General features: G+C 39.9%; 2 protein-coding genes across 12 annotated transcripts; both read right to left on the bottom strand.

Annotated features, from left to right (window-relative positions):
* Positions 1-5,989: 5,989 nt before the first annotated feature.
* LOC130393814 (uncharacterized) lies at positions 5,990-12,360 on the bottom strand. Of its 10 annotated transcripts, none has more exons than XR_008897158.1 (9): positions 12,124-12,360; positions 11,393-11,461; positions 10,784-10,921; positions 10,533-10,694; positions 10,304-10,417; positions 7,610-7,651; positions 7,002-7,435; positions 6,672-6,743; positions 5,990-6,532 (listed from the first exon to the last, which is right to left on the bottom strand). XR_008897158.1 is itself a non-coding variant. In XM_056604559.1 (9 exons), the coding sequence occupies exons 5-9, from the start codon at positions 8,805-8,807 to the stop codon at positions 6,315-6,317; spliced, it is 1,443 nt and encodes a 480-aa protein (XP_056460534.1). In that variant the 5' UTR covers positions 8,808-10,417; positions 10,533-10,694; positions 10,784-10,921; positions 11,393-11,461; positions 12,124-12,360; the 3' UTR covers positions 5,990-6,314. The 10 variants fall into 10 exon arrangements, 3 of the variants coding, with proteins under 3 accessions (XP_056460534.1, XP_056460535.1, XP_056460536.1); XR_008897159.1 differs by having other exon boundaries at positions 7,002-7,094; XR_008897160.1 differs by having other exon boundaries at positions 7,002-7,091.
* Positions 12,361-20,071: 7,711 nt separating this feature from the next.
* On the bottom strand, positions 20,072-23,009 carry LOC130393827 (uncharacterized). 2 transcript variants are annotated; one of them, XM_056604574.1, is made up of 6 exons: positions 22,846-23,009; positions 22,381-22,710; positions 22,208-22,291; positions 22,117-22,138; positions 21,608-21,732; positions 20,072-21,325 (listed from the first exon to the last, which is right to left on the bottom strand). In XM_056604574.1, exons 2-6 carry the CDS (start codon positions 22,576-22,578, stop codon positions 21,002-21,004), a joined length of 753 nt encoding a protein of 250 aa, XP_056460549.1. In that variant the 5' UTR covers positions 22,579-22,710; positions 22,846-23,009; the 3' UTR covers positions 20,072-21,001. The 2 variants fall into 2 exon arrangements, with proteins under 2 accessions (XP_056460549.1, XP_056460548.1); XM_056604573.1 differs by having other exon boundaries at positions 22,117-22,291.
* Between the last annotated feature and the right edge of the window lie 226 nt (positions 23,010-23,235).

The raw sequence follows: 23,235 nt of genomic DNA, 5'->3' as shown, positions 1-23,235 counted from the left end.
TGAAAAAATAATTTAAATGCTCCCAAGAAGAGCTGGTGGAAACGTTTGCCATTTTGTTCCAGAAGTTCAGGCACCATCTCTTTAACATCAGGCAGCAATATGGTTTCTCACGGGCCCTGAAGCTGAACCTCCCTGCAAATGAATGTGCATTCCATATTGACTTCTCAATATAGTCAGGAGCCAGGACATAAGTCAATTAAGCACCAACAAATTTTAAATCTAGGAATTAAAGTAGAATGTATTTAAATAGAATCAATTACGGCCACGCCAGTGGACATGAGAGAAACACACACACACACACACACACACACACACACACACACACACACACACACACACACACACACACACACACACACACACACACACACACACACACACACACACACACACATTCAATATAAATTGGCAATGGCATATTGACTTTACACCAATATTAATTTAAATCATGTCTCAAAGGGGGCGTTCGCACAACCTAGGGGGGCGCTGGCTGGGAATGTTTCTTTTTTGGGGGGAATTCAAACTTTCATGGTTTTCAAATCTTTTTGGTTGCAAAAATAGGCTACCTGAAATAAATAGCCTATGCTCAGTGTAACAGTGGTCATACAGTGCGGTTTGGTCCTGCAAACAGTTAAATAACCAACGCAACACAATCAAACATGGGCGATAGCAAAAAAAAAAGAAGGATTTTGGGATTTGGTTTGGGTTGTTGGACCCACAGTTTTTGTTTGGGGACCTGCTGTTGTGGATATTGGACCAGTGGTTGTATCAATAGTGCCGCGCTCCGATAAGGAGACTGACGTGAGATAAAGCGTGAGAGATCGAATATGTCTAAGTCCCTAATCAGCGCTGATGGTTCGTCCAGAGCTTCGCCTCCGTGGAAGGTCTGCTTCAGAAGAAGATGAAAAGTCCCTGTGTGATACAGTCTTATGCTGTATCCTCCTCTCGATGAGGTGTGTGCGTTTGAGGTGTGTGTGGTTCTGTGTGTTTTTGCTTGACCTTGGCTCTCAGGCCCTGGTATATGCATGTGTATCTCTTGTGTTCCTCCTAACGGGGGAGAGCTCCTCGAAGTGTCTCCTGTGTGATAAATTAATGTGGCTCTCCCGTTCTTGAGGATGACTGGTGCATTGTCTGAGTGTCCACCATTTGCCTGGTTGGGAAATGGGGCCTTCGGCTCCGGCCTTGACCTGACTATATTTCAGGGTAGCCGCGGGGTCTTAAAAGTCTAAAAAATGTCTTAAATTTCAGGTTCCTAAATTAAGGCCTTAAAAAGTCTTAAATTGCGTTACCCAAGTCTTAATTTTTTAATGATGGTCTTAAATTTCCTACTAGGATATGTTTTCGTAGTCAACCGGACTGTAACACAAGGGGAAAATAGGGGGCGTTTTGCGTATCAGGGTTTTGCGTAACGTCAGAGAACGTCTCATTTATTGGAGTATGCGCGAACAATACTTTGGGTTTTTGCGCCGGCAATCCAAACAAACATAATCAGTCGAGAGGAGACGCCACATCATGGGGAAGCAGGGCTCTCAAGTCTCACGCATTCGGCGTGAGACACGCAATTCGACCCATGCACACGCTCACACGCCACACTTAGTATTTCTCACGCAGAGAAATTACCAGGATAGCGCCCACCAACTTGCCCCACTATTTAACAGTGGAACAGGTAGGAATCAAATGGGTTCCCCTTACGAAGGGTGACCAGACGTCCTCTTTTGCCCAGACATTCCCTCTTTTTGAGACACTTTTAAAAATAAATGTGTCCGGGCGGAATTTCAAAATCGTCCGGGATTTTATTAAAGCCTCATACATGTTCACATTGAATTTGCGTTGCGTTCCTCTGGGTCGGTCACAAACTACTTAAGCTACACCCTCCCCACCTCAGTTCTGTTCGCTTTGCATTGCTGGAAGTGAGTAGGGGGAGTGGTTAAGTAGAGCCTTCAGATTGGACGGTTTGACTTTAGAGTTACCGTCATGTTTTGCTTTTTTTTTTTTTTTGCCATTATTGTTTTATAGGGACAAACATTAACACATTTCTCCTACAGGGGATTGATAAAGTTCTATCTATTGAACAGAAAGAAACACTTGGTCATACTTTACACACTTTACCACAGCATTGGCCTACTGAATGCCACAGATATATTTTAAGCATTGGACTGAATGCCACATAAATATATAATTATGTTTTTGCACGTTTGCAACGTTTAATAGTTCAGGGAAAAGTATAGCCTCTACTGGTGTTGCTTAGGCCAATATCCTTTTGAGGCAGTGTTGTTTCCGAATATTAGTGTTAAGGGCCAATAATGCTTACTATCATACATTAGTCACCATGTCTGTGGACGGGTTAGGGTTAGGGTTCGGGCTGGCTCCATACATTACGAAGGAGTTAGTAAAAGAGGTCAACGAGGCAAGTGGTGGATTCATTGAAATGGTTGAGGAAATTTGAATGCTGAGAAACTACAGCAATTTGAAAAGTGTTTGTTTGTTTATATTTTACATTGTGTGTTGAAAGTTTGATATTTAAACCAAAAATACAGCTACACTTTCACACCATCATTTTGTGTATTGTTTTCTTAATCTTTTATTATCATTTCTAGGTACATGGTCTTAAGAGACATCAGGCCTCTAGGCTTTGAGTTAGGCCCTCAGTTTGGCTCTTTGATTGGTGAGTGCACACTTATCCTTGGGCACATTCATTAATGTATTGATATGAATGTTTCATATGTTCCAAAAAAACATGAATAACATATGCACGACCGCGTTTTACGACTGCTTAATGGGTGCGATGTAGGTCTTAATTTTCATTGAAGTGGTCTTAAAAAAGTCTAAAAAAAGTCTTAAATTTGGGTTGATCAAACCTGGGGAAACCCTGTCATGTTTGTGTTATGTGTTCGTTGGGTTAGAGCAAGAGTTGACTATATTGTAATGTGCCTGCCATGTGATGTGCTCATCAGGCTAGGGTTGGAGTTAGCTATATTTGTAATGTACATGTGATGTACTCAGGAACACAGGTGAGGATGGTTGGGTTGATTAGGGAATTGCAGGGTGAATGAAAAACTCAGGAACGGATTATGAAAAATAGGACATTGTATAATAATAGTAAAGGGACTGCATGCAGTCCATGTGGCCACTCAACATGCTTTGCAGTGCCTCACATTCACCCATTCATAACGGAATTGTGTCAGCCTTTCTTTTTGTCTATTTTTGTTGCCAAAGATTTTCATTAAAGTACTTAATCCTTACCTGATGTCTTAAAATAGATTCATGAAAATATACAATTAGAAGTAAAGGAAATGAAAATCCATATTTAGAAGATGTAGAGAGATTTGAGATGGTCTGAGGCAGATTTAACAACACCTTCCTCTTTTGACCCATTGCACAAACTAACTATAATTACAGTTTGTGTCATAAGATACTTGCACCCTGCCCACACACAGACACCCACCCACAACTTTAAAATATTGTCCTAGGAAATTATTTAGACTGCGAGCACTGGGTATGGACCAAAATATGGATGTTTAGGGAAGTTGGAGTCACTCTTTTTTTATTATTTTAAAATTACCTCATCAAGAAACAGGCAAACTAAAATATTTCTTTATAATGTTTGGGTACTTCAAATATTTTTGGTACATCTCTGCAATTACTTCAGAACAGCAAAAGGTACAAAGTTCCCGGGGACATTATATTGTCATCGAAATCATCTGCCTTTGTCTCAGCTGTGGTTCACCTTACATCACCTTCATTCCTGGCCGTTCATGGCCTCACCCTCGGCGGACAGAAATCACCCACCCTAGATGTCTCTCACTTGTGTTTCAGTGTTACCATGTTTTGACAAATTTTGAAGCCTTTAAAGGTCCCATGGCATGCTACTTTATGGATGCTTCAACATAGATATTAGTGGCCAGGATGGATTAACATGACCATGGGCCCTGGACACAAACCAGCCATGGACCCCTACCAACACGCAAATACACGCACTAGCACACCGAATTTGGTTGCATATTATAACTCATGCAATCCACAATCACACACATTATAAAGCAGCGCGCACCCAGGAGAGAGAGAGAGAGAGAGAGAGAGAGAGAGAGAGAGAGATAATCTAACCCCGCGGCTGCGGGCAGGCATAGTGCCAGCCACTCGTCTTAACGGCAGAACATGGAATCTGTCAGGTTGATATCATGACTTTAAAAGCACCTAATGACTTCCTTTGACGAATTTCGTTAGTTTAAAATATAAAGAATTCTAAAATATAATTTCCCTGAGGCTGTTCGGTCAGAATCTGACAGATCATCAGTAATAAGTAAAGCATACGTATCTTTTAAAAGGGGAGCCGTAAAGGAGTTGTTGTTTTTTACACATGTACCCTATAACATCTTTCACAGGTTTGTTAAATAAAATTAATTTTTAACATCGCCCAACGTAAAATTAGGACATCGTATTTACCACAGGCCTCCATCTGTAAGAGTAGCCTAAAAACGAACCAAAGTTCATAGCAACAAGTGAAACATTAATAAATGACCATCAAATGCTGTACCTATGCTATTGCTTACAGAGTCAAAGAACAGGCTACCACAGTTAAACATGTCGTACCGAAATAAGCTGCCTTTCCTGGACATTTTTGGAAGAAAAGTAATTGATAAATTCATCGAAATCCAACTTCCGGACGAGTTCTGATTCAATTGCCACGAGTGACAGATTGTTCAAGCATCCCTGTGTCATCCTTGTCCGAAGTTCATTTTGAATTCTTGCCAACTTGGAAAAGGACCGCTCTCCCTCGCAGTTACTGACAGGTAGGGTCAGATACAGTTTTAATGATAGTAGTTAGCACTAGCATCCAGCGCTGTAACGTCTGCTGGATGGACGTCGTCTAGGCCAGGGGTTCTCAAACTATATGGGGCCGGGGACCCCCCCATAGGGCAGAAATTATTTCAAGGACCCCCTCATAACCGCAACACAAATGTAATCATATAGGCTCATGTCTATTTTTTCTGTTAGATGCTTTTGAACTCTTATGCTTCAATCATTCAGTGCTAATACCACAATAGTGTTAAATAAGCATTTTATTGTATTTTGGCATAACTTTACAATATGTAAATAGATTTTACTTTTTTATAAATGTGTGTATAAAAATTTCACACACACACACACACACACACACACACACACACACACACACACACACACACACACACACACACACACACACACACACATTTACTACTATTCGGGGTCCACCATTATGGGGTCCACCCTTTCCAGTGCTTCTACAGCTACACAAAAAATCAGGCAACATAAGCAAAAAATCCTGATCACAACTATCACTTCAATTAAAAAAAAAATTGTAAACTTTTTAAGAAAAAGTTTTTTACCATCATATTGGGGCCTCGTTTTTAACTTTGCTACCTTGTAAGGTCCACGGTCAAACACACAGATATTTCTTATTCTTACCACATAATGGGGCCCAAAGTAACTCATTATTGGATTAGAATGTAATGCTACCGTATTTAAGTATAGTGTCAAGATTCTTCTGTAGTGAAAGACCTGCATGACTCTGCTTAGTGGTTGGACTGTGACACCTCTACTTCAGCAGGTGATGTTACCTTTGGTGTGTGGCTGGAGAGGTAAAGGAAAGTCTTCAACAATAAGCCAAGGAGTGCTCAATCTGAATTCATGTTATCTTTGCCACCTTTTATTCTGTTATTCCTAGATAACCTTTAGATTTTTTATTTTAGTTTTGTCCCAATAAACCCCTTTGGAGTTTGAATCCTACACGCTTCTGGATTTGCATCACTTTCTTGAAAACAGGGGTCAGATATACCCACCCCAGCCACCATAGAGGCTTAAGGAAACAGCCTATACAGCATGCCTACAAGTGCCGCTTACAATATGACCAAAAATCGAGAGAAATCTTTGGTTTGTCCTCCTGGGCAGGATTAGGCATTAGCAAGGCATGATTTTGTTTTTAACTTTCCAGCTTGAACATCGACCTCCCTCTCCCATTTGTCAGATTTCTATCCATGAGTAATTAAATAATCAGAGTTTACTCACATTTCTCACTTTTATTCATCTTTGAGTATTACTTGGTATGGTACAGTGAAAAAAATGCCATCGGTAGTTTCAGTTCTTATGACGTGAATATGAATATCGAAATCAAACAGCAACAACTGAACATTTTTTAAGCTATAGCTTGAATGCCGATGGCAGGCATAGGTTGAACCTTTGTGAACTTTTCTACCATTTTGCATGGTAATAAAACCTGACTTTTGCATCAATCCAACAATCCAAGAGATGAGAAAAACCTTTCCTATTTTTTCTTACATCAATTTATTTCTCTGTTCATAACTTCTGTTTTTCACAAAGTATTTTACAGCCTTCCAGTCTCGGTTTTTGAGTGCCTCGGGTTCTTCGGAAAGGCATTTTTCACAATCTGCCTTACCCGGTGTCATATTCATTATTAAAAACCTTCTCAATTGCCGCTTAATTGCTGCACACTCCTCTGGCTTCCATGGTCTTCTGATGGCAGGTTTTGTACCTAAATTGGCAAAGTAGAAAATGTTAGTGAATTTTAAAACGTAGTCTTAATGGTAAAAGAAACACTAGGATTGAACACATCATATAATTCTTCAATAAATCATATGAAGTCAGATTTACATAATTCAATGTAAACTCACCTTTCTTTCTTGACAGCTTGCTTTTCTTTTTGCCGGATGTTGTGAGAGGTGTGGCTTCGTCTTCTGATATTCCTGTAGTTGTATACACATAGTAGTTTACACAAATACATGATACAGAAATGTTAACTGTTAAATGTTAAGGAAAAATAAAGGAAACATTACAAATGTTGTCTGGATTAGAATAATTTCCATGTTTTCTTGTTACTTTGGCACTAATTCAGATGCACTCAGATGTTTTGATTTAAGGTATTAAAATGTATAATATTGCATCTCTTCTCAAAATGGATGGGGCATACCAAAAATTATTCTGCTTTAGTCTTCTAATTTTACCTCTCTTTCTTGCCAATCTCTTCTTTTTGGAGTTCACAGAGGCGGTACCTTCTAGCAGGGTTGATGTAGTCTCATCCTCTGATCCCTGTACTTCTGATAGTTTGGTACAAATAAAAAATGGCACAAATGGATCAGACAGACATATTGACTTAAAATATGAAAAAACACACATGTACTGCAATACTTTATGTAGACCTCACTTCTACCAACAGTGTAAAGTTGTTCTCACTGTTTCATGGGGAAACCGATGCACCACTATGCCACAAATACCAAAAAAATGAAATTAACTTGTACCAAAGCATGCATTGCACGCACTGAAAAGTTCCATGCCTAACTGTCCTCATAATTGTAACTCATCTTACTGGCATTTACTGTGGTGGTACCTTCTGACAAAAAAGTTGCATCTTCTTGTGACTCCTGTCCTTCCAGCATACCTGAAGATGCACATATGTGTATGTAACTATATAGTACTTGTGCCTTAGTTTACTCGAAAAAGATGTTCATTAGTAACCAGGGACACCCATGGGCATGAGACAGAATGCATGCAGTGGTCATTATTAAATAATTCAACCAACAACCAAACCAATCAATCAATCGCTGACACATACCTTCACTGTTCTCTTGGGGAAAATCTTGTGAGTCAACGGTCTCTAAAAAGGTAATTGGTACAATATGAATCAAACTGGTATTATCGACTTGGTATAAAATGTATAACTGTTGAAATCAACCTCTTACTGATACAGAACATTATAATTTTTGTTGCATTCAAATCCATTCATGTGTAATACCATTAACATCAATATGAATTTCATTCAGATTTTTTCCTTTGTATTCTCCTAGCCGTCCTTGTTCCAATGCCATAAGAATTTTACTAATTTTGGCTATTTGAAGAGTGCCTTCTGGGAGTCTGTAGTGCTTTCTGTGGACATCAATGTTGTGCCCAAGGAAATCTGCTAACTGGTCAAGTTCGGTATTTTGTAAATTCAGGACAGTCGACATGGTTGCAATGTGTTTCCTGAGTTTCGTTGAGGTTAATGCTGTGGGATTGTTGATACCATCACAATCTTCCACTAACTCTTTGAGGCAGCTGTAACCCCTGAGGCTGTTTTCAGATTGAGGCAATGCAAATAAAAACACATTTTCATTCAGCACCCCACACTCCTTTCGCTTTTCAACCAGTAGATCAAGTGATTCCCTTATGATCGGGGTGAGCAGAAGAGGAACTTTTCTTCCTCTCTTTCCAACTATGGTCATCCTGGAAAAATGTTTGCAGAGCTTCTGCTCAAGTGGTGTGAGAGCCAAGTTAATATCTTCATGTGTTTCAGATACATCCAGCAACAAATATGCAGATAGCGGCGTCCTTGACACCTCTCCTTCTCTCCGGCGGTTAAAAATGATCAATTGTGCCAATGTCACTTTAGCAAGGTCTTTCCAGTTTGAGGACGAAGTCTCTTCTTTTAGGGCATTCAAAAGATGTTGCTGTTTCTCAGAGAAGTGAAAATGAAGGGTTTGAACATCTTGTGTTAGCGGTAGCAGTTGAGGTGCATTCCATTTGGCCTGGTTGAGCTGGGTTAGGGCTTGGCTTCCTATGTCATATTTCCTGCTATCTTGGTATAGCTGTATGAATTCCTCAGCATTTTTTACAGTAATTTCTTCCTTCATCTTCAATCCTTGAGATTTAACAAACATGGCAAAGCCATGCAAGGTGTGGCCAAGTTTCCGAGCAAGAGATGCACATCGATATTCTCCAGTGTCATCACTAAATCCGGCAATGCATTTTGCCGCAGTGACCAAATGATCATACATTTCCGGTTTAATGAGATCTTTAATAGTCTTCGCTGGTGCACTTTTTTTTAGTTTCCAGTGCCAGTCTGCCAAGCTCTCTCAGTCTTTGTTGAATGTACTGGTGTTGGCTCTTGGCTTTACCATTCTTCTTGAAGAGTCTGTAACCAAACTCAAGGATGAAATGATCTTGCTTGACAGCCATTGCAATTGTGTCTTGATTCATCCCTTTTAGAAGCGTCCAATATCCACTGGGAAATCTTGTTTGAGTAGTTTCAGCGAATGCACATAAAGCTTGGACTCTTTTTCGTCCAGGTTTTGATGATTCAGGTTGGAATTTGCAGACCTTAAAATGTCGCCACATTGCTTTTCGTTTAAACAAACCATAGCAGTGTACACAATGCAGGAAATCGGCTCCTACAGTTTTTTCCGTTGGTTGCTTTGATGGGATTAGTTTTCCTTTTTGGCTCTCCATAACTTCCATGTTATGCTCATAGTTCCCCTTATTTCGGATATGATCAAGTTGTAGTCGCCTCTCTTTGGAATTTTTTGGGAAGATAAAGGCTTTGGCCACTTCAACATTATCCTTGTGTTTACGCAGCAAGTGTCGTGACATTTTCTGAACTTCTTGCCCGCAAAACAAGCAGTGATGTTTCTTGTTATAACATCTTTTTCCACACGCTTTCTTCAAAACAGGTTCAACAAAGACTTCTTCAAGGGGTACTGAAATACTCACTTCATTGTTAGTATGAACCACATCATCATTTACATCACCTTTGTCATCATCAACACTTTGAGAGGACTCATGACTGATTTCAAAGCCTCTGTTGTTCTCAGTGGACCTGAACTGGGTGTGTCTGGACTCAAATTGGCTCTGACTGGCCTCAGACTGCTCAGACTGACTATTACTAGAAGATCTGAAGCTGTTTTTTCTGGAAGACGTAAAACTTCTCTGACTGGAAAACATGACCCTGTTCTGCTTCGACGACTTCACTTTGCTGTGCTTGGATGTCTGTAAGCTGCTCTGAAAAGAAGACCTGGAGCTGCCCTGTCTTGATGATTTTAGGCCATTCTTGCTGAAAGACTTGAAGCTGCTCTGGCTTGATTTGGAGCTGCCCTTGCTGGGCGACCTGGAGCTGCCCTTGTAGTTTTGTTCATTTCTTTCCTTTCCAAAGATAACTCTGAGCTTCTGTCACTATCTGTTCCTTCATCTTTGGGATTTGGAAGATACTCTTCACCACTGTCTCCACTAGAGTCATCTGATTCTAGAAGACTCTTCTGAATCTTAAACGAAAACAATTATTAAAACAAATTAGTTACCCACAATACTGGACGCAAAAATATTTGGCTTTTTACCTTTAAAGGTAGCCTTAAAATCAACATGACAATAAGTTCCACATATGTATTCCTGTATAATCAGAATATCTAGCACTCCAAGTCCAACTCTGAACATTGTGTTTTCTACCACTACCCAAAACTAAGTATTAACATGACGTAACATGATGTAAAATGAATCTCACTGGATGGCGACAGGCTCTTCTTGGCCTCTGCCTCTGTGCAGCCTTAAAAGTGGAGTCTGGGGCACTGTCAACACTTGTGTCATAGATATTATTATGGAAATCAGGTACTTCTTTCTACAAAAAGAGAAGTGCATAAGGCAATGGTTATCGATTATTGATAATTTCTTAAATCAATTTCAGGGGAAATGGTCTTTTAAATAGCTATTTATATACTATGTCAGAGGCATACCAGAGAGCTTTCGGTCGTCCTCAGTTTGGGAACAACATCCTCATCCTTGTAATTGTCTTTGAAAGAGTCGACATCACTGGATTCTTCAATGGCTTCACTTTCCTCCACTACACTTTCACAGGAATCATGCAGAGGAGACCAATGGTCTGAAACGCTTTCCATCTTTAAAATGACAATGAGAGGAACACAAGAGAATTTGTTTTAGACAAGTGGACCATCAACATTTTATTCTCCTTTAAACTGAGGCATACCGGAATTTTTCTTGTGTCGTTGAGCTTTTCCTTAACTTCATCAATATGAAGAGTCATAGGCTGGTCTTTCCAACAATCTGAACTGGTTTCATCAGAGTCAGAATAATCCACAAGTGAAATTCCTCTGACAGAAAACACCTAAATATGATTAAATACAAAATAATATACGTTTCATTATTATGTCAAGATATATAAACCTAAAACAAAAAAAAACATTGCTCAAAGGAATTGAATCAAATAGAAAGCATAAAATGAAAGATATTAATAGATGGTTAAGTACCATTAAGGAAAGACATTGCAACGGGAGGGCCCGTAATCCAAACGGGAGGGCCCCACTATGTCAAGACTGGAAACAAGTGTGTGTGTGATGTGAGCTTCAACAACAAAAATTGAACCATCTAATTGAATGGACCCCATAAGGGTATGAATGTGTTAAAAAGATATCCAGAGGGTTAGGCTAGAAAGGTGTGCGGTCAGGTGAACTCTACTACTAAATGATTGACAGGATGTTTCAGAGGTGGAATATTAGTTGCTTCCTTACTTGGCAAACATGCTAGAAAATATACCACATCAAATGGAGTAACTACGGATTGTACAACATTCAATTACCTGAGTAGTAACATGATCAGGGAACAGGTTGGCTTTGTCTGACACAACAGTGGCATTGTCAAGGTACTCCTATACACAAAATAAACATTTAGAGCAAGTTATAAGCATGAACGCAGAGATATGATAAAGGTTAAAGCTTTGCTCAAAGGAAATTAATAAATTAGACAGCGAAAACTGAAAGGTATTAATAGATACTCAAGTACCATAAAGGAAAAGCATTGCCAAAACAGCAAATAATAATCCCAAGAGGATGATCATGACTTCCAACAAGTCTCCCAACAACCTGTTAGAGGCTGCCAATTGGTAATACGTTTGATTCAAGTATTCAGACTTACAATGCCTAATAATGTGTAAACGTGTGCATGAAATAACATCAGTTTGGAAACTGACAAGCATTTCTAAAGGTAATTAAAATCACCTCAAATATAATCAAAACGGGAGGGCCCCACTATGTCAAGATTGGAAACAAGTGTGTGTGTGTGTGTGATGTGAATTTCAACAACAAAAATGTAACCATCAAATTGAATGGACCCCATAAGGGTAAATGAATGTGTTATAAGATATCCAGAGGGTTAGGCTAGAAAGGTGTGCGGTCAGGTGAACTCTACTACTAAATGATGGACAGGATGTTTCTGAGGTGGAATATTAGTTGCATCCTTACTTGGCAAACATGCTAGAAAATATACCACATAAAATGGAGAGTAACTACAGGTTCTATATTATTCAATTACCTGAGTAGTAACATGATCAGGGAACAGCTTGGGTTCATCTGACCCAACGTTGGCATTCTCAAGGTTCTCCTGTACACAACAGATAAAAAAGTAGAAATATTTAGAGCAGGTGTTACGCATGAATGCAGAGATGAGAAAAAAGGTCAGAACTTTGCTCAAAGGAATTTAATAAATTAAACAGCGAAAACTGAAAGATATTAATAGATACTCAAGTACCATAAAGGAAAAGCATTGCCAAAGCACTTTGGTTCCTACCTACCTTTATCCACTCACTGAACAAAATGTCGGCTGAAGTATTAATCGCGGCTGTAACTGGGCACCCGGTGTTGTACTACCCAACCCTTTTTTGCTCTCCATGCCACCAATCTAACCAACCAATCGCGTGTAGCATGCTTTAAACAAAACCAAAAAAGTTTTTTAAATCGTCACATAAACAAACGAATCGACAAGACGAGGGATAAACGACAAGGCAAGGCAAGGCAAGGCAAGGCAACTTTATTTATATAGCACTTTTCATACACAAGGCAGACTCAAAGTGCTTCACATATAAACATTGTTATACATTAAAAAAAGAAAAGAAAACATATGCAAAGAAATGAGTAAAATAGAAAGTTAAAAAGGCTTTTTAGTAAGTAAAATTGAAAGTGAGTTAAAAAGGCATTTTAGTAAAATAAAGCTAAAGTATTTAAGATTTAGCAGAAAGCTAAAGCAAACATAAAAGTCTTCAATCTTGTTTTGAAGGTGCTCAGAGTTGGGGCAAGTCTTAAATCCTCAGGGAGTTTATTCCAGCTATTTGTTGCATAGTAACTAAATCCTGCTTTCCCATGTTTCGTGTTTACTCGGGGGATAATTAACAGATTGGTCTCAGAAGATCTTAGTGTTCTAGAAGGCTTATGTAGTGGAAGCATATCAGTTAAATATTTTGGGCCTAAACCATGTAGGGATTTATAGGTTAGCAACATGATTTTAAAATCAATTCTCTGACCTACAGGAAGCCAATGTAACGATTTAAGAATTGGTGTAATATGTTCAAATTTTTTGGTCTTTGTTAATACTCTAGCAGCAGCATTCTGAACAAGCTGAAGCTTCCTTAGAGTTTGTTTTGGGAGACCTGTAAGGAGACCATTGCAGTAATCAAGCTTACTAGTGATAAAGGCATGTACAAGTTTTTGTAAGTCTTCTGTGGACATGAGCCCTCTAAGTCTTGCTACATTTTTAAGGTGATAATATGCAGATTTTGTAACTGATTTGATGTGACTTTCGAAATGTAAATCAGAATCCATGATAACCCCTAGGTTTCTGGCTTTGATTGAGGTTTTCAGGGACAGAGAGTGAAGGTGTTGGGTTACTTTAAGCCTTTCCGTTTTAGCACCAAATACAATTATCTCTGTTTTATCCTCATTTAGCTGAAGGAAATTTCGGCACATCCAGTCTTTCACTTGCTCAATGCACTGGCACAGCAGATCTATGGGCCGATAGTCATTTGGTGATAGCGATACATAGATTTGCGTGTCATCAGCATAGCAATGATGGTCAATATTGTTATTATGCATGATTTGCCCTAGTGGGAGCATGTAGATGTTGAATAAAGAGGGTCCTAAGATCGAACCTTGTGGGACTCCACACATCACGTTGGTTGATTCTGATACAAAGTCGCCGATGGAAACAAAGTAGTTCCTATTTTGTAGGTAGGATCTGAACCAATTTAAGACTGTGCCTGAAAGCCCCACCCAGTTTTCTAACCTGTCCAAGAGTATTGTATGGTCTACAGTGTCGAATGCAGCACTGAGGTCTAGTAGCATTAGTATTGAGGTTTTGCCAGAGTCTGTGTTAAGACGGATGTCGTTTACAACTTTAATGAGGGCGGTCTCAGTGCTGTGCAGGGGTCGAAATCCTGATTGGAAGGTGTCATAACAACCAGTTGATGCCAGGAAGTGATTAAGTTGCTGGAGGACAACTTTCTCAATGATTTTACTTATGAAGGGCAGATTTGATATTGGTCTGTAGTTGTTAATAATAGAGGTATCTAGGCTCCGCTTTTTTAAAAGGGGTTTAATAACTGCAGTTTTCAGGGCTTTTGGGAAGTTGCCTGACTGGAGAGAGTTGTTAACTATCTGCAATATGTCTATTGCTAGGCAGTCAAAAACATTCTTAAAGAGGTTGGTAGGTAAAGAATCAAGGCAACAGGTGGATGGCTTTAGTTGTGTAACAGTTTCCACAAGAGTTTTAGAGTCAATAACATTAAAGCATGCCATCCCTGCCACGTTACTTTTGCTTGAACTGGGTGGTAGTCCAACATTTTTGTTTGAAGTGGAGATATTGATGGCGCGTCTGATGCCTTCAATTTTATCAGTATAAAAAGCTGCAAACTCATTGCATTTCTGCGTGGAATGGAGATCAGGTGGAATTTGTGTTGGGGGGTTGGTCAGTCTGTCAACAGTTGCAAATAGGGTTTTTGCATTATTATTATTGGATTTAATGATATTGGAGAAAAATGTTTCTCTAGCACTTTTTAAGTCAGAATTGTAGGCACGGAGGCTCTCTTTGTAGATATCATGGTGAATTTGAAGTTTTGTTTTACGCCAGATGCGTTCAACCTTCCTGCATTCTTTTTTCTGTGCTGTTACAGAGGCAGCTTTTCTCCAGGGTGCCTTTTGCTTTCCAGAAATCGTTTTAACCTTATAAGGTGCAATGACATCCATGATTTTCAAAATTTTCAAATTAAAGTTTTCTACAAGATCATCAGCAGAACATGGGTTGAGAGGCGGTAGTAAGGAGATGGCCTTTCTAAAAAGTACATACGATTCTTCATTGATATACCGTTTTTTGACAGTATTTGATTTTGTCTGTATGTCGGGAATAAACGATATATTAAAGAAAACACAAAAGTGGTCAGACAAGGAAGGATCAGTCACAGAGAGATCAAAAACATTGAGGCCCTTTGTGATAACCAGGTCTAGAGTGTGGCCCTTACAATGAGTAGTCTCTTTCACATGTTGGGACAGTTCAAATGTGTCCAAAATGGTAAAAAGTTTTTTTGCACACTTGTCATTCAAATCATCAGTATGAAAATTGAAGTCACCAGTTATAACTAGACAGTCAAAGTCTGTGGAGATGCTAGACAATAATTCTGTGAATTCATCGAAAAAATTTGCAGAGTATGTGGGTGGCCTGTAAATAATTAATAGGAGAACTCTGGGGGAGCATTTCAATACAGCACAAAGGTATTCGAATGATGGAAAATCACCAAATAACATCTGTTTCCCCTGAAAATCATTTTTAAATATAACAGCAACCCCTCCACCTCTTTTTCCAGATCTACATGCATCAAAAAAGTTATAGTTGGGAGGAGCTGTCTCTATCAGAACGGTTGCACTGTTATTTTGTTCCAGCCATGTTTCAGTTAAAAACATAAAATCCAGTTTAGAGGTGGTAATAAAATCATTAACTAAAAATGATTTGTTATTAAGAGACCTAACATTAAGTAGACCCATCTTGATGGTGTTGTTGATAGGCTTTAAGGTTGTTTTTGGTTTGGAGGAAATATGTAAGAGATTTGTGAGGTTAGCAGTGTGTCTACGTTTCCCTTTGTTTACTCTCTTAGTGGTTATAGCAGGAATGCAAAAGTTGCCATGTTTTGACATAGGCAACCTTGGGTTCAGCAGATTATGCGAAACGTCCTTTATACTTTGTCTACGGCTGAACCCTTTTTTGTCTCAGTAATACTCAGGACTACTATCAGTATAGGGGGCGGGGGGCTGGGGCGCCCTCCGCTTTGGTGTTATCAGCCTGTGGGAATGACCTGGCGATGCTATCATTGACACAGATGCAAGTTTGATGCCTACATATTCCTGTTTCTTAAACAGGAATATGTAGGCATCAAACAAGAGATATATCTCTCGTCTTATATCCCTCTATTCCCCACTATTCACGGAGCCTGAGGTGAATAATTGTTAATTAAATAGTCTAGATAGATATATAGCCTAGTCAAGTCTTTATTATTACCAAACGACACAAATCGTCGGGAATCCATTTAGGTGGTTCGGCCCACACAGGACAGTAGCCTACAAGACCACACAGAACAAGTCTGACTGGACATACACACAATACATCACATTAAAACTAGACACGTGTTGATAGATAGAAAGACAGATAGGCCTAGATAGATAGATATGTTCCATTATTTGCCTTGCGGAGCCAACCAGTCCTGTGCACTTATGCAAATTAGCCATGTGCGCCAATGTCTATTTGTTTTGAGTGCGACGAATGAGTGCAGATCATGATTTGCAGATGCAGATCAGTGAAACATATTTTAACTAGCCTACAGCACGCAGGGTTTTTTGGTCTCGGTTGTAATTAGCCTACATTTTAGGATTTTTTTTATATTGGGGGGAATCACTGTCCTACTTGTTGTCGAAGCACTTTATCCAACAAGCAAAACCGTCTCGGCAATATGGCCAAGGTGTATGGGAGAGTTCACTCTTTGATATGGCTGTCTGTAGGGCCTACTAAAAGCATCATCATCATCATCGCCTACTACCCCTTCTGGGGCTTAGGCCGCAAACAAGAGTTCTCCATACATCCCGGTCCTGGGCCAACATCTCAAGCTGTCCCCAAGTGTAGCCCATTTTCTTGGCGTCTGCCTCCAAGTCTCTACGCCAGGTGTTTCGCGGCCGACCTCTCTTTCTTTTCCCTTGGGGATTCCACTTGAGGGACTGTCTTGTGGTGTTTGTGGCTGGTTTACGGAGAGTATGGCCTATCCATCTCCAACGTCGTTGGAGGATCTCTTCGTCCGCTGGCTTTTGGCTGGTACGTTCCCACAGTTCTTTGTTACTGATGGTGTTAGGCCAGTGGATCTGGAGGATTCGTCGCAGGCAGGTATTGATGAATGACTGGATTTTGTTTGTTGTATTCACCGTAGTCCTCCATGTCTCAGCACCGTAGAGTAGGACTGACTTCACATTGCTGTTAAAGATCTTGATCTTTGTTGTGATGGCCAGGTCTTTTGCGCTCCAGATGTTTTTTAGTTGGAGGTACGCAACTCTGGCCTTGCCAATCCTGACTCTCACATCTGCATCTGTTCCACCCTGCTTGTTGACAATGCTGCCAAGGTAGGTGAACTCCTCAATCTCCTCCAGAGCTTCGCCTTCCAGCATGATGGGTGCAGTGTTGGCAGACTCATGACTTTGCTCTTCCCTCTGTGGATGTTGAGACCGAGGCGAGCAGAGTTGGTTGCGATGGTGCTGGTCTTTTCCTGCATCTGCTGCTGGGTATGAGAGAGAAGGGCCAAGTCATCTGCAAAGTCCAGGTCTTCGACCATTGTCCACTGTATGCCGCCTTTCCTCCTGCTTCCTCATCGAGCGGTTGCATCTACCTCTCACTACCACCTTTCCATCAACTATATTTGACACTTAGCATATACATAATGTTAATAATATGTCACTGATCGGAAGAAAACTTGTCAGCAAATAACTAGCTGAACCTATCCGCTTATACTCCCTGATCACATGTTGATTCGACAATATAGGTTCCCTACACAGCAAAATCGCTAGTGTTAAATCAACTCTGTGAGTGTCAATTTTACAAACACTTAGAAAGTGTGCATATGCATCCACTCTTTTCGGTGTTAAAGTGACACTTTTGAAAGTGTTAATGACTCACACAGTTATTTCCACACTAAATTGAGTTGAAAATCAACACTGGCCAACACTGAGTAGTGTTAATAATACTCAACACTAGTGTCAGTGTTAAAAAATCAACACTGGCCAACACCAAGTAGTGTTAATAATACTCTACACTAGGCTCAGTGTTATAGAATCAACACTGAGCAGTGTTAATATTACACTAGAAACTACACTGGACTCCAATTTATCAACACTTACAGGTGTAAAAAAAATAACACTGAGGGTGTAGAATGTTGTGGACGCCCCCCCCCCCCCCCCCCCCAGCCAAAACCACAATACAAAAGACAATACAAGAAGAAAAAATCCTCATCCTCCTCATCGTCATCCGCTTATCCGGGGTCGGGTCGCGGGGGGAGCAGCTCAAGCTCAAGCAGGAGTATTAAAGGCAGGTACAGCACAAATGCAAAACATTCTTAAAAACAAGTACAGCATGGAGTCACACGAAAACGGAGTATGGCACAATAAACATTTGGTCGTCAGTGTAATTTAATAATTGCCTGTCATACGGCCTGTAGTACAGCAGATCATCTACACACATCAGTGTAAAGACATTGTTTTTCTCCTCAATGCTAAATGCATTTAAGTGATCATCAAAATACATTGTTGAGACAGTACAAGTTAGAAGATAAGCGCTGTCATCTCTTACAATAACACTGACAATCCTGTTGAACAACGGCATCTCATTTTCAACACCAGAACATACATACATCCCAGGCTGATACTCTGTGCCATAGCTTTTGACCCAGGTAGCTGTGGAAACACAAGACAAATTGAAAGTTTCATTCAGCGCCTCACTGCCCTCCAAACTGCTGACCAAGACTTCTGTAATGGGGCCAAATTGGAATCTTTTAAAATAAAAACCTTCAAAATGAAAAGCCAACTGATTCTGATGTCTCTTTGCCAGTGTTTTTGTGATGTTTTTAAAGTTCTTCACAGACCTTTTGAAAAAGTTGTGCTTGCCTTCGAACCTCATGCACCACATGTGTAATAGTGGCCCAATCTTTCTAATACACCTTGGGTAAAGTATCATGTGGTGGTGCTTTGGAAGCAGATTTCGCTCTGGAAAGACAGATTTAAAAAGCTTGTGATGATCGAAAATCAGATGTTTCAAATAGCAAGTCATACCATGGGTTACAATAGGTGAAAAGACAATGTTGACGATTTGTATTAAGAGGAGCAGCAAGTTCCAGCAGCTATCATTCCTCTTAACTAAATCTCCAAACATCAATGGGGTATTGCGCAAGAGGCACCATGACTGAACAGCACTAAGGCCAAGATTGTTGCTATCATCGTCCAGTTTTACCCCACTTGGCCTGTTTTTTCTCTGTGTAAATCCATAGTTAAAGCTCATGATTCTTTCTGACAATGAGCTTAATGAGCTTATTGAGTTCTTCATCAAGTACCGAAACACCAGCTTTAACTCGTACTGCACCACTCCTTCCAGTATATCTACTGCGTAGTTGTCTGACGTATGGAACAGCTGGAGGGAATTGAGAGGACATGCTTTTTTCACACCAAATGTTGAGGCCAAAGCTGGATTTTGTTAAACGGCAGCACAGTGTTCTGAATGAAGGGCTTTAGAACGTAGAGTTAAACCTGGATGATCTTCACTGAAAACTGATTGCATCTCTCCCTTTTCAGTTAAACAAAAGCGACAACAGTACTTTGCACTAAACGATTCGACAAAACCAAAAAGGCCATGTATAGCCAAGTTGTCACCTGTAACCTGAAAAACTGAACCTTTCAAAGGTGTGGGTTGAAAGGGCACCTGCATTCCATCAGCCTCTAAAATCTTTAAATCATTGAGAAGTGGCTTTAGAATGGGTTCAAACCCATATTTCTTTAAATCCTCTGAGTGAAAGAGGGCAACAAGATGTATGTTCATCAACACAGAATTAAACTTCGGGGAAAGATTTCTCAAAATAAAATAAATGCAGCCAAGTTTGTGAATTCCCTTTTTTGAGCCTAATGGATTAGCAGTTTCAAAATCATCGTAGTAGAGCTGTATCTGCAAAGCATTTTCTTGTTGTGAGAATAAAATGTGGTTCCTGAAGTATGAGCCATCATTTACATCTCTGTAAAAACCCTCCTGGTGTGGTTTAGTTTTTTGGAAACTGTTAGAAAGTTCCCTGTTCCTAAACATAGATGAAAGAGACCCCATGATGGGTACATACATGAACTTGTCGTTTACAGGAACTTGCCTATATGTTCCTGTTGTTCTATCTCTGCGTGTATCAAAATGCACACCAAGAATATACTCCACTGGTTCCACTATTTTCCATTTTTCCTCCCTGAGGATTTAAGACTTGCCCCAACTCTGAGCACCTTCAAAACAAGATTGAAGACTTTTATGTTTGCTTTAGCTTTCTGCTAAATCTTAAATACTTTAGCTTTATTTTACTAAAATGCCTTTTTAACTCACTTTCAATTTTACTTACTAAAAAGCCTTTTTAACTTTCTATTTTACTCATTTCTTTGCATATGTTTTCTTTTCTTTTTTAATGTATAACAATGTTTATATGTGAAGCACTTTGAGTCTGCCTTGTGTATGAAAAGTGCTATATAAATAAAGTTGCCTTGCCTTGCCTTGCCTTTTCTTCTAAGTGCTTCTTTCGTTTAGATTCTGTGTTAAGAGATGAAAATGGATTTTCAAGCTGACCAAAACAATCCTGAACTTTTTTCAATGCGTCTCCGGATGCTTCAGATGACAAACATTCAACAACGGTTTCTTTTGCATGGGCATGGATGTCATCGACCAGTTCCTCCATTGAACCAACTAAACCCTGCACCGTACTTTCAGGAACTCCTGAGGATTGCAGTTGAGCAATAACAGAGCTGCACATGTCTAGTATTTTCGTTTTATCAATTGGAATGTGTGTAGTGACAGTCGCAGGAGGATCTACATTAACTTGTTGTGAAACAGAAGCTCCAACATTAGTTGCAGGAACAAACTCAACAACACTGACGGAATCTGAATCACCACCATCCTTATGTGCTCGAGATAAGTGTCGCTGGTAACCGAAGTATGTGCAAAAAACAAATGAACAACCAGCCTCTCCACAACGCAAACGCAAAGACCTTCCTGGGTACAATCCATGCTGGAACTTCAAATGTCGACATAACAATGAACAATTTCTGTGCTGTACCTTGCAAATGTAACATGTAAACATTTCAAGTCAGAAATTAGTTCCTCTTCAAAATGAACTGTGAAGAAGTCTTACTCTAATTTCCTTCACCCGAGGGGTCTCCTTCACACTGCCAACGTCAATGCCATACACGGTTGTCTGGATGAAGGTGTAGAAGTTGCACAGCGCCTCATCATAGGACACAGCAAAAGCAAAATGTGCCTTGAAGAGCTCGTCAAAGGCAGCAACTCCAGTCTGCGTCTTGGAGGGAATGGCCTTTTGGTCCAGGATGATGTAGATATTCTGGATGCTGTTTTTTCGTTCTCCAACACACAGGAGAAAGGGCTGAGCAGGGCCAGTTTCCTTCAGGAAGGTCTCCATGCTTCTCCCCACCTAAGAGAGAGGGAGAGAATTAATTCCGTGGAATAAAATAGGATTTGGTGTGGAATGCCAGGACTGTTTCCTAGAATTAGGATACAATCTTCAATGACTAGAGGAGCAAAATTCTTTTTCATTTCACAAGCAATTAATTTCAAATTAGGACAAAGCTGCACTTGTTAGAAACCTTTTTTTTTCAAAAGAAGAAATCTGCTGCACCCCATCTCACAAAATTACTATCAGCCCTTGAGAACCCAATACTACTAAAATACTTTAAACACAATTGTAAGAACAGACCTTAAGGAACTTCACCAGGCGGACAGTAGCATCCGTTGCGCTGATCTTTGCAGACTTCTTGCCCTTGGATGTTGGAGGCAACAGGTGAAGCAACAGGCAGATGGCGGCAACCTCACAGTCCCATACTACAGAAAGAAAATGAAAAATAAAACACCATTGCAGTTACTTGAATGACTTTACCAATGTCTTCTCAATGTTCACTTGCAGAGACTCTGAATTTGCTCTAGATAGCTTTGTTGATTGTTAATGTTAAATGAAAGGAAGTATATTTGTGCTGCAGTGATGTCATTTGAATGTAAAAATAGTATTGCACAATAAAGACAAAAGAAAACAAAAACTGGATCACAGATATTTGTTTATATGACACAAAGCCATGTTCAACAACCTCTTAGTGTTGCCTTAAACACTTTCCCTGGAGTGAAAGCCAGGCTCTAAATTATTTTTGATGCATGGAATACAGTTAATGCCCTGGAGGCATGCGTAGTCTAAAGTCTCTCATTTACACTTACCACCATCATCATCATCAGATTCCTGTTGGGCAGACAAAAGGAGGTCATCCACGTGCACACTTCGAGGAAGATTTTTGCACTCCGCACTGACCTTCGGTTTGAAGAATGTTGGCCATTTAGCGAGGAATTTACCAGTCACTTCATCACCAAAGAGCATATTGAAGTCTTGGTCGATCTTAAACACAAAATATGACATGAAAAAATACATTAGAGGGCAAACAAATAAAGACAGAACAAAGCTGTCAACCAGTCATTATTTCTTACCAAGCCTGGTGTGTCGAGGAATCTTGGAAAAAGGTCTAGGACAGTGGAAGCTGTGGCTGGGTCCTGAACAACCCTTTGACTTTTCCGAAATGTTGCCTTCATTTTTTCTTGGACGAGGGTTGTGTCACTTGAGTGCCTCATCACTGATATAGCTTCATTGCATTCATCACCTGACAACTGTCTCACAGGTGAATGCATGCTGCGCTGAGTCTTAGGGCCATCCTGAAAGCTGGACCTTGATTTCTTGATCTCTTGGGCAGAGTTGCGCTGCACAGTTTTCAGCCTCCATGCCAGGTAACCAGAACCACTCTGGTGATCATAGCAATGCTCCTGTAGATCACATTGCAAAAGAATAATCCATTACCTGGATAGAACAAGGAATGATCCTGAACAGGGCTGTGTCATGCTTTTAATTCAATGCATTGAAGCACTGCAGCATGGATGTATATTTATATCAATACTTACATAACCATTCTTTGAATCCGGGTCCTTCAAATTTGGGAACAAGGTTGTAATGCCAAGTGCGTACGTACTGCGGATATTTACTGGAGGGATCCTTCTGCAAAAAGATAGATGAATTACTAAAGTGATACTTCACCCATAAATCAATTGGCTGAAAAAAGGTTTAATTGAAGGCTGTGCTAGAATTTTGTTTAAAAAAAAAAGTGACTTTTCCGGTAATAGTTTATTTTGAAATATAAAAAAACATAAAGGGAAAACAGTGTAAAACATGTAAGGGACATAGTGAAACTATGGCTGCATATCTAATGGTACGGCCACACCAAACGCGTTACTCGCGTTAGGGGCGTCGAAAATCGGCATTTTTGCATAGAGAACCATTGGTTTAGGAGCGTA

The sequence above is a fragment of the Gadus chalcogrammus genome, chromosome 12, assembly GCF_026213295.1.
Source record: "Gadus chalcogrammus isolate NIFS_2021 chromosome 12, NIFS_Gcha_1.0, whole genome shotgun sequence".
In the NCBI taxonomy this organism is placed as follows: Eukaryota; Metazoa; Chordata; class Actinopteri; order Gadiformes; family Gadidae; genus Gadus; species Gadus chalcogrammus.
Note: the sequence above shows the minus strand (reverse complement) of the source record. Positions and strands in the feature narration are given on the sequence as shown.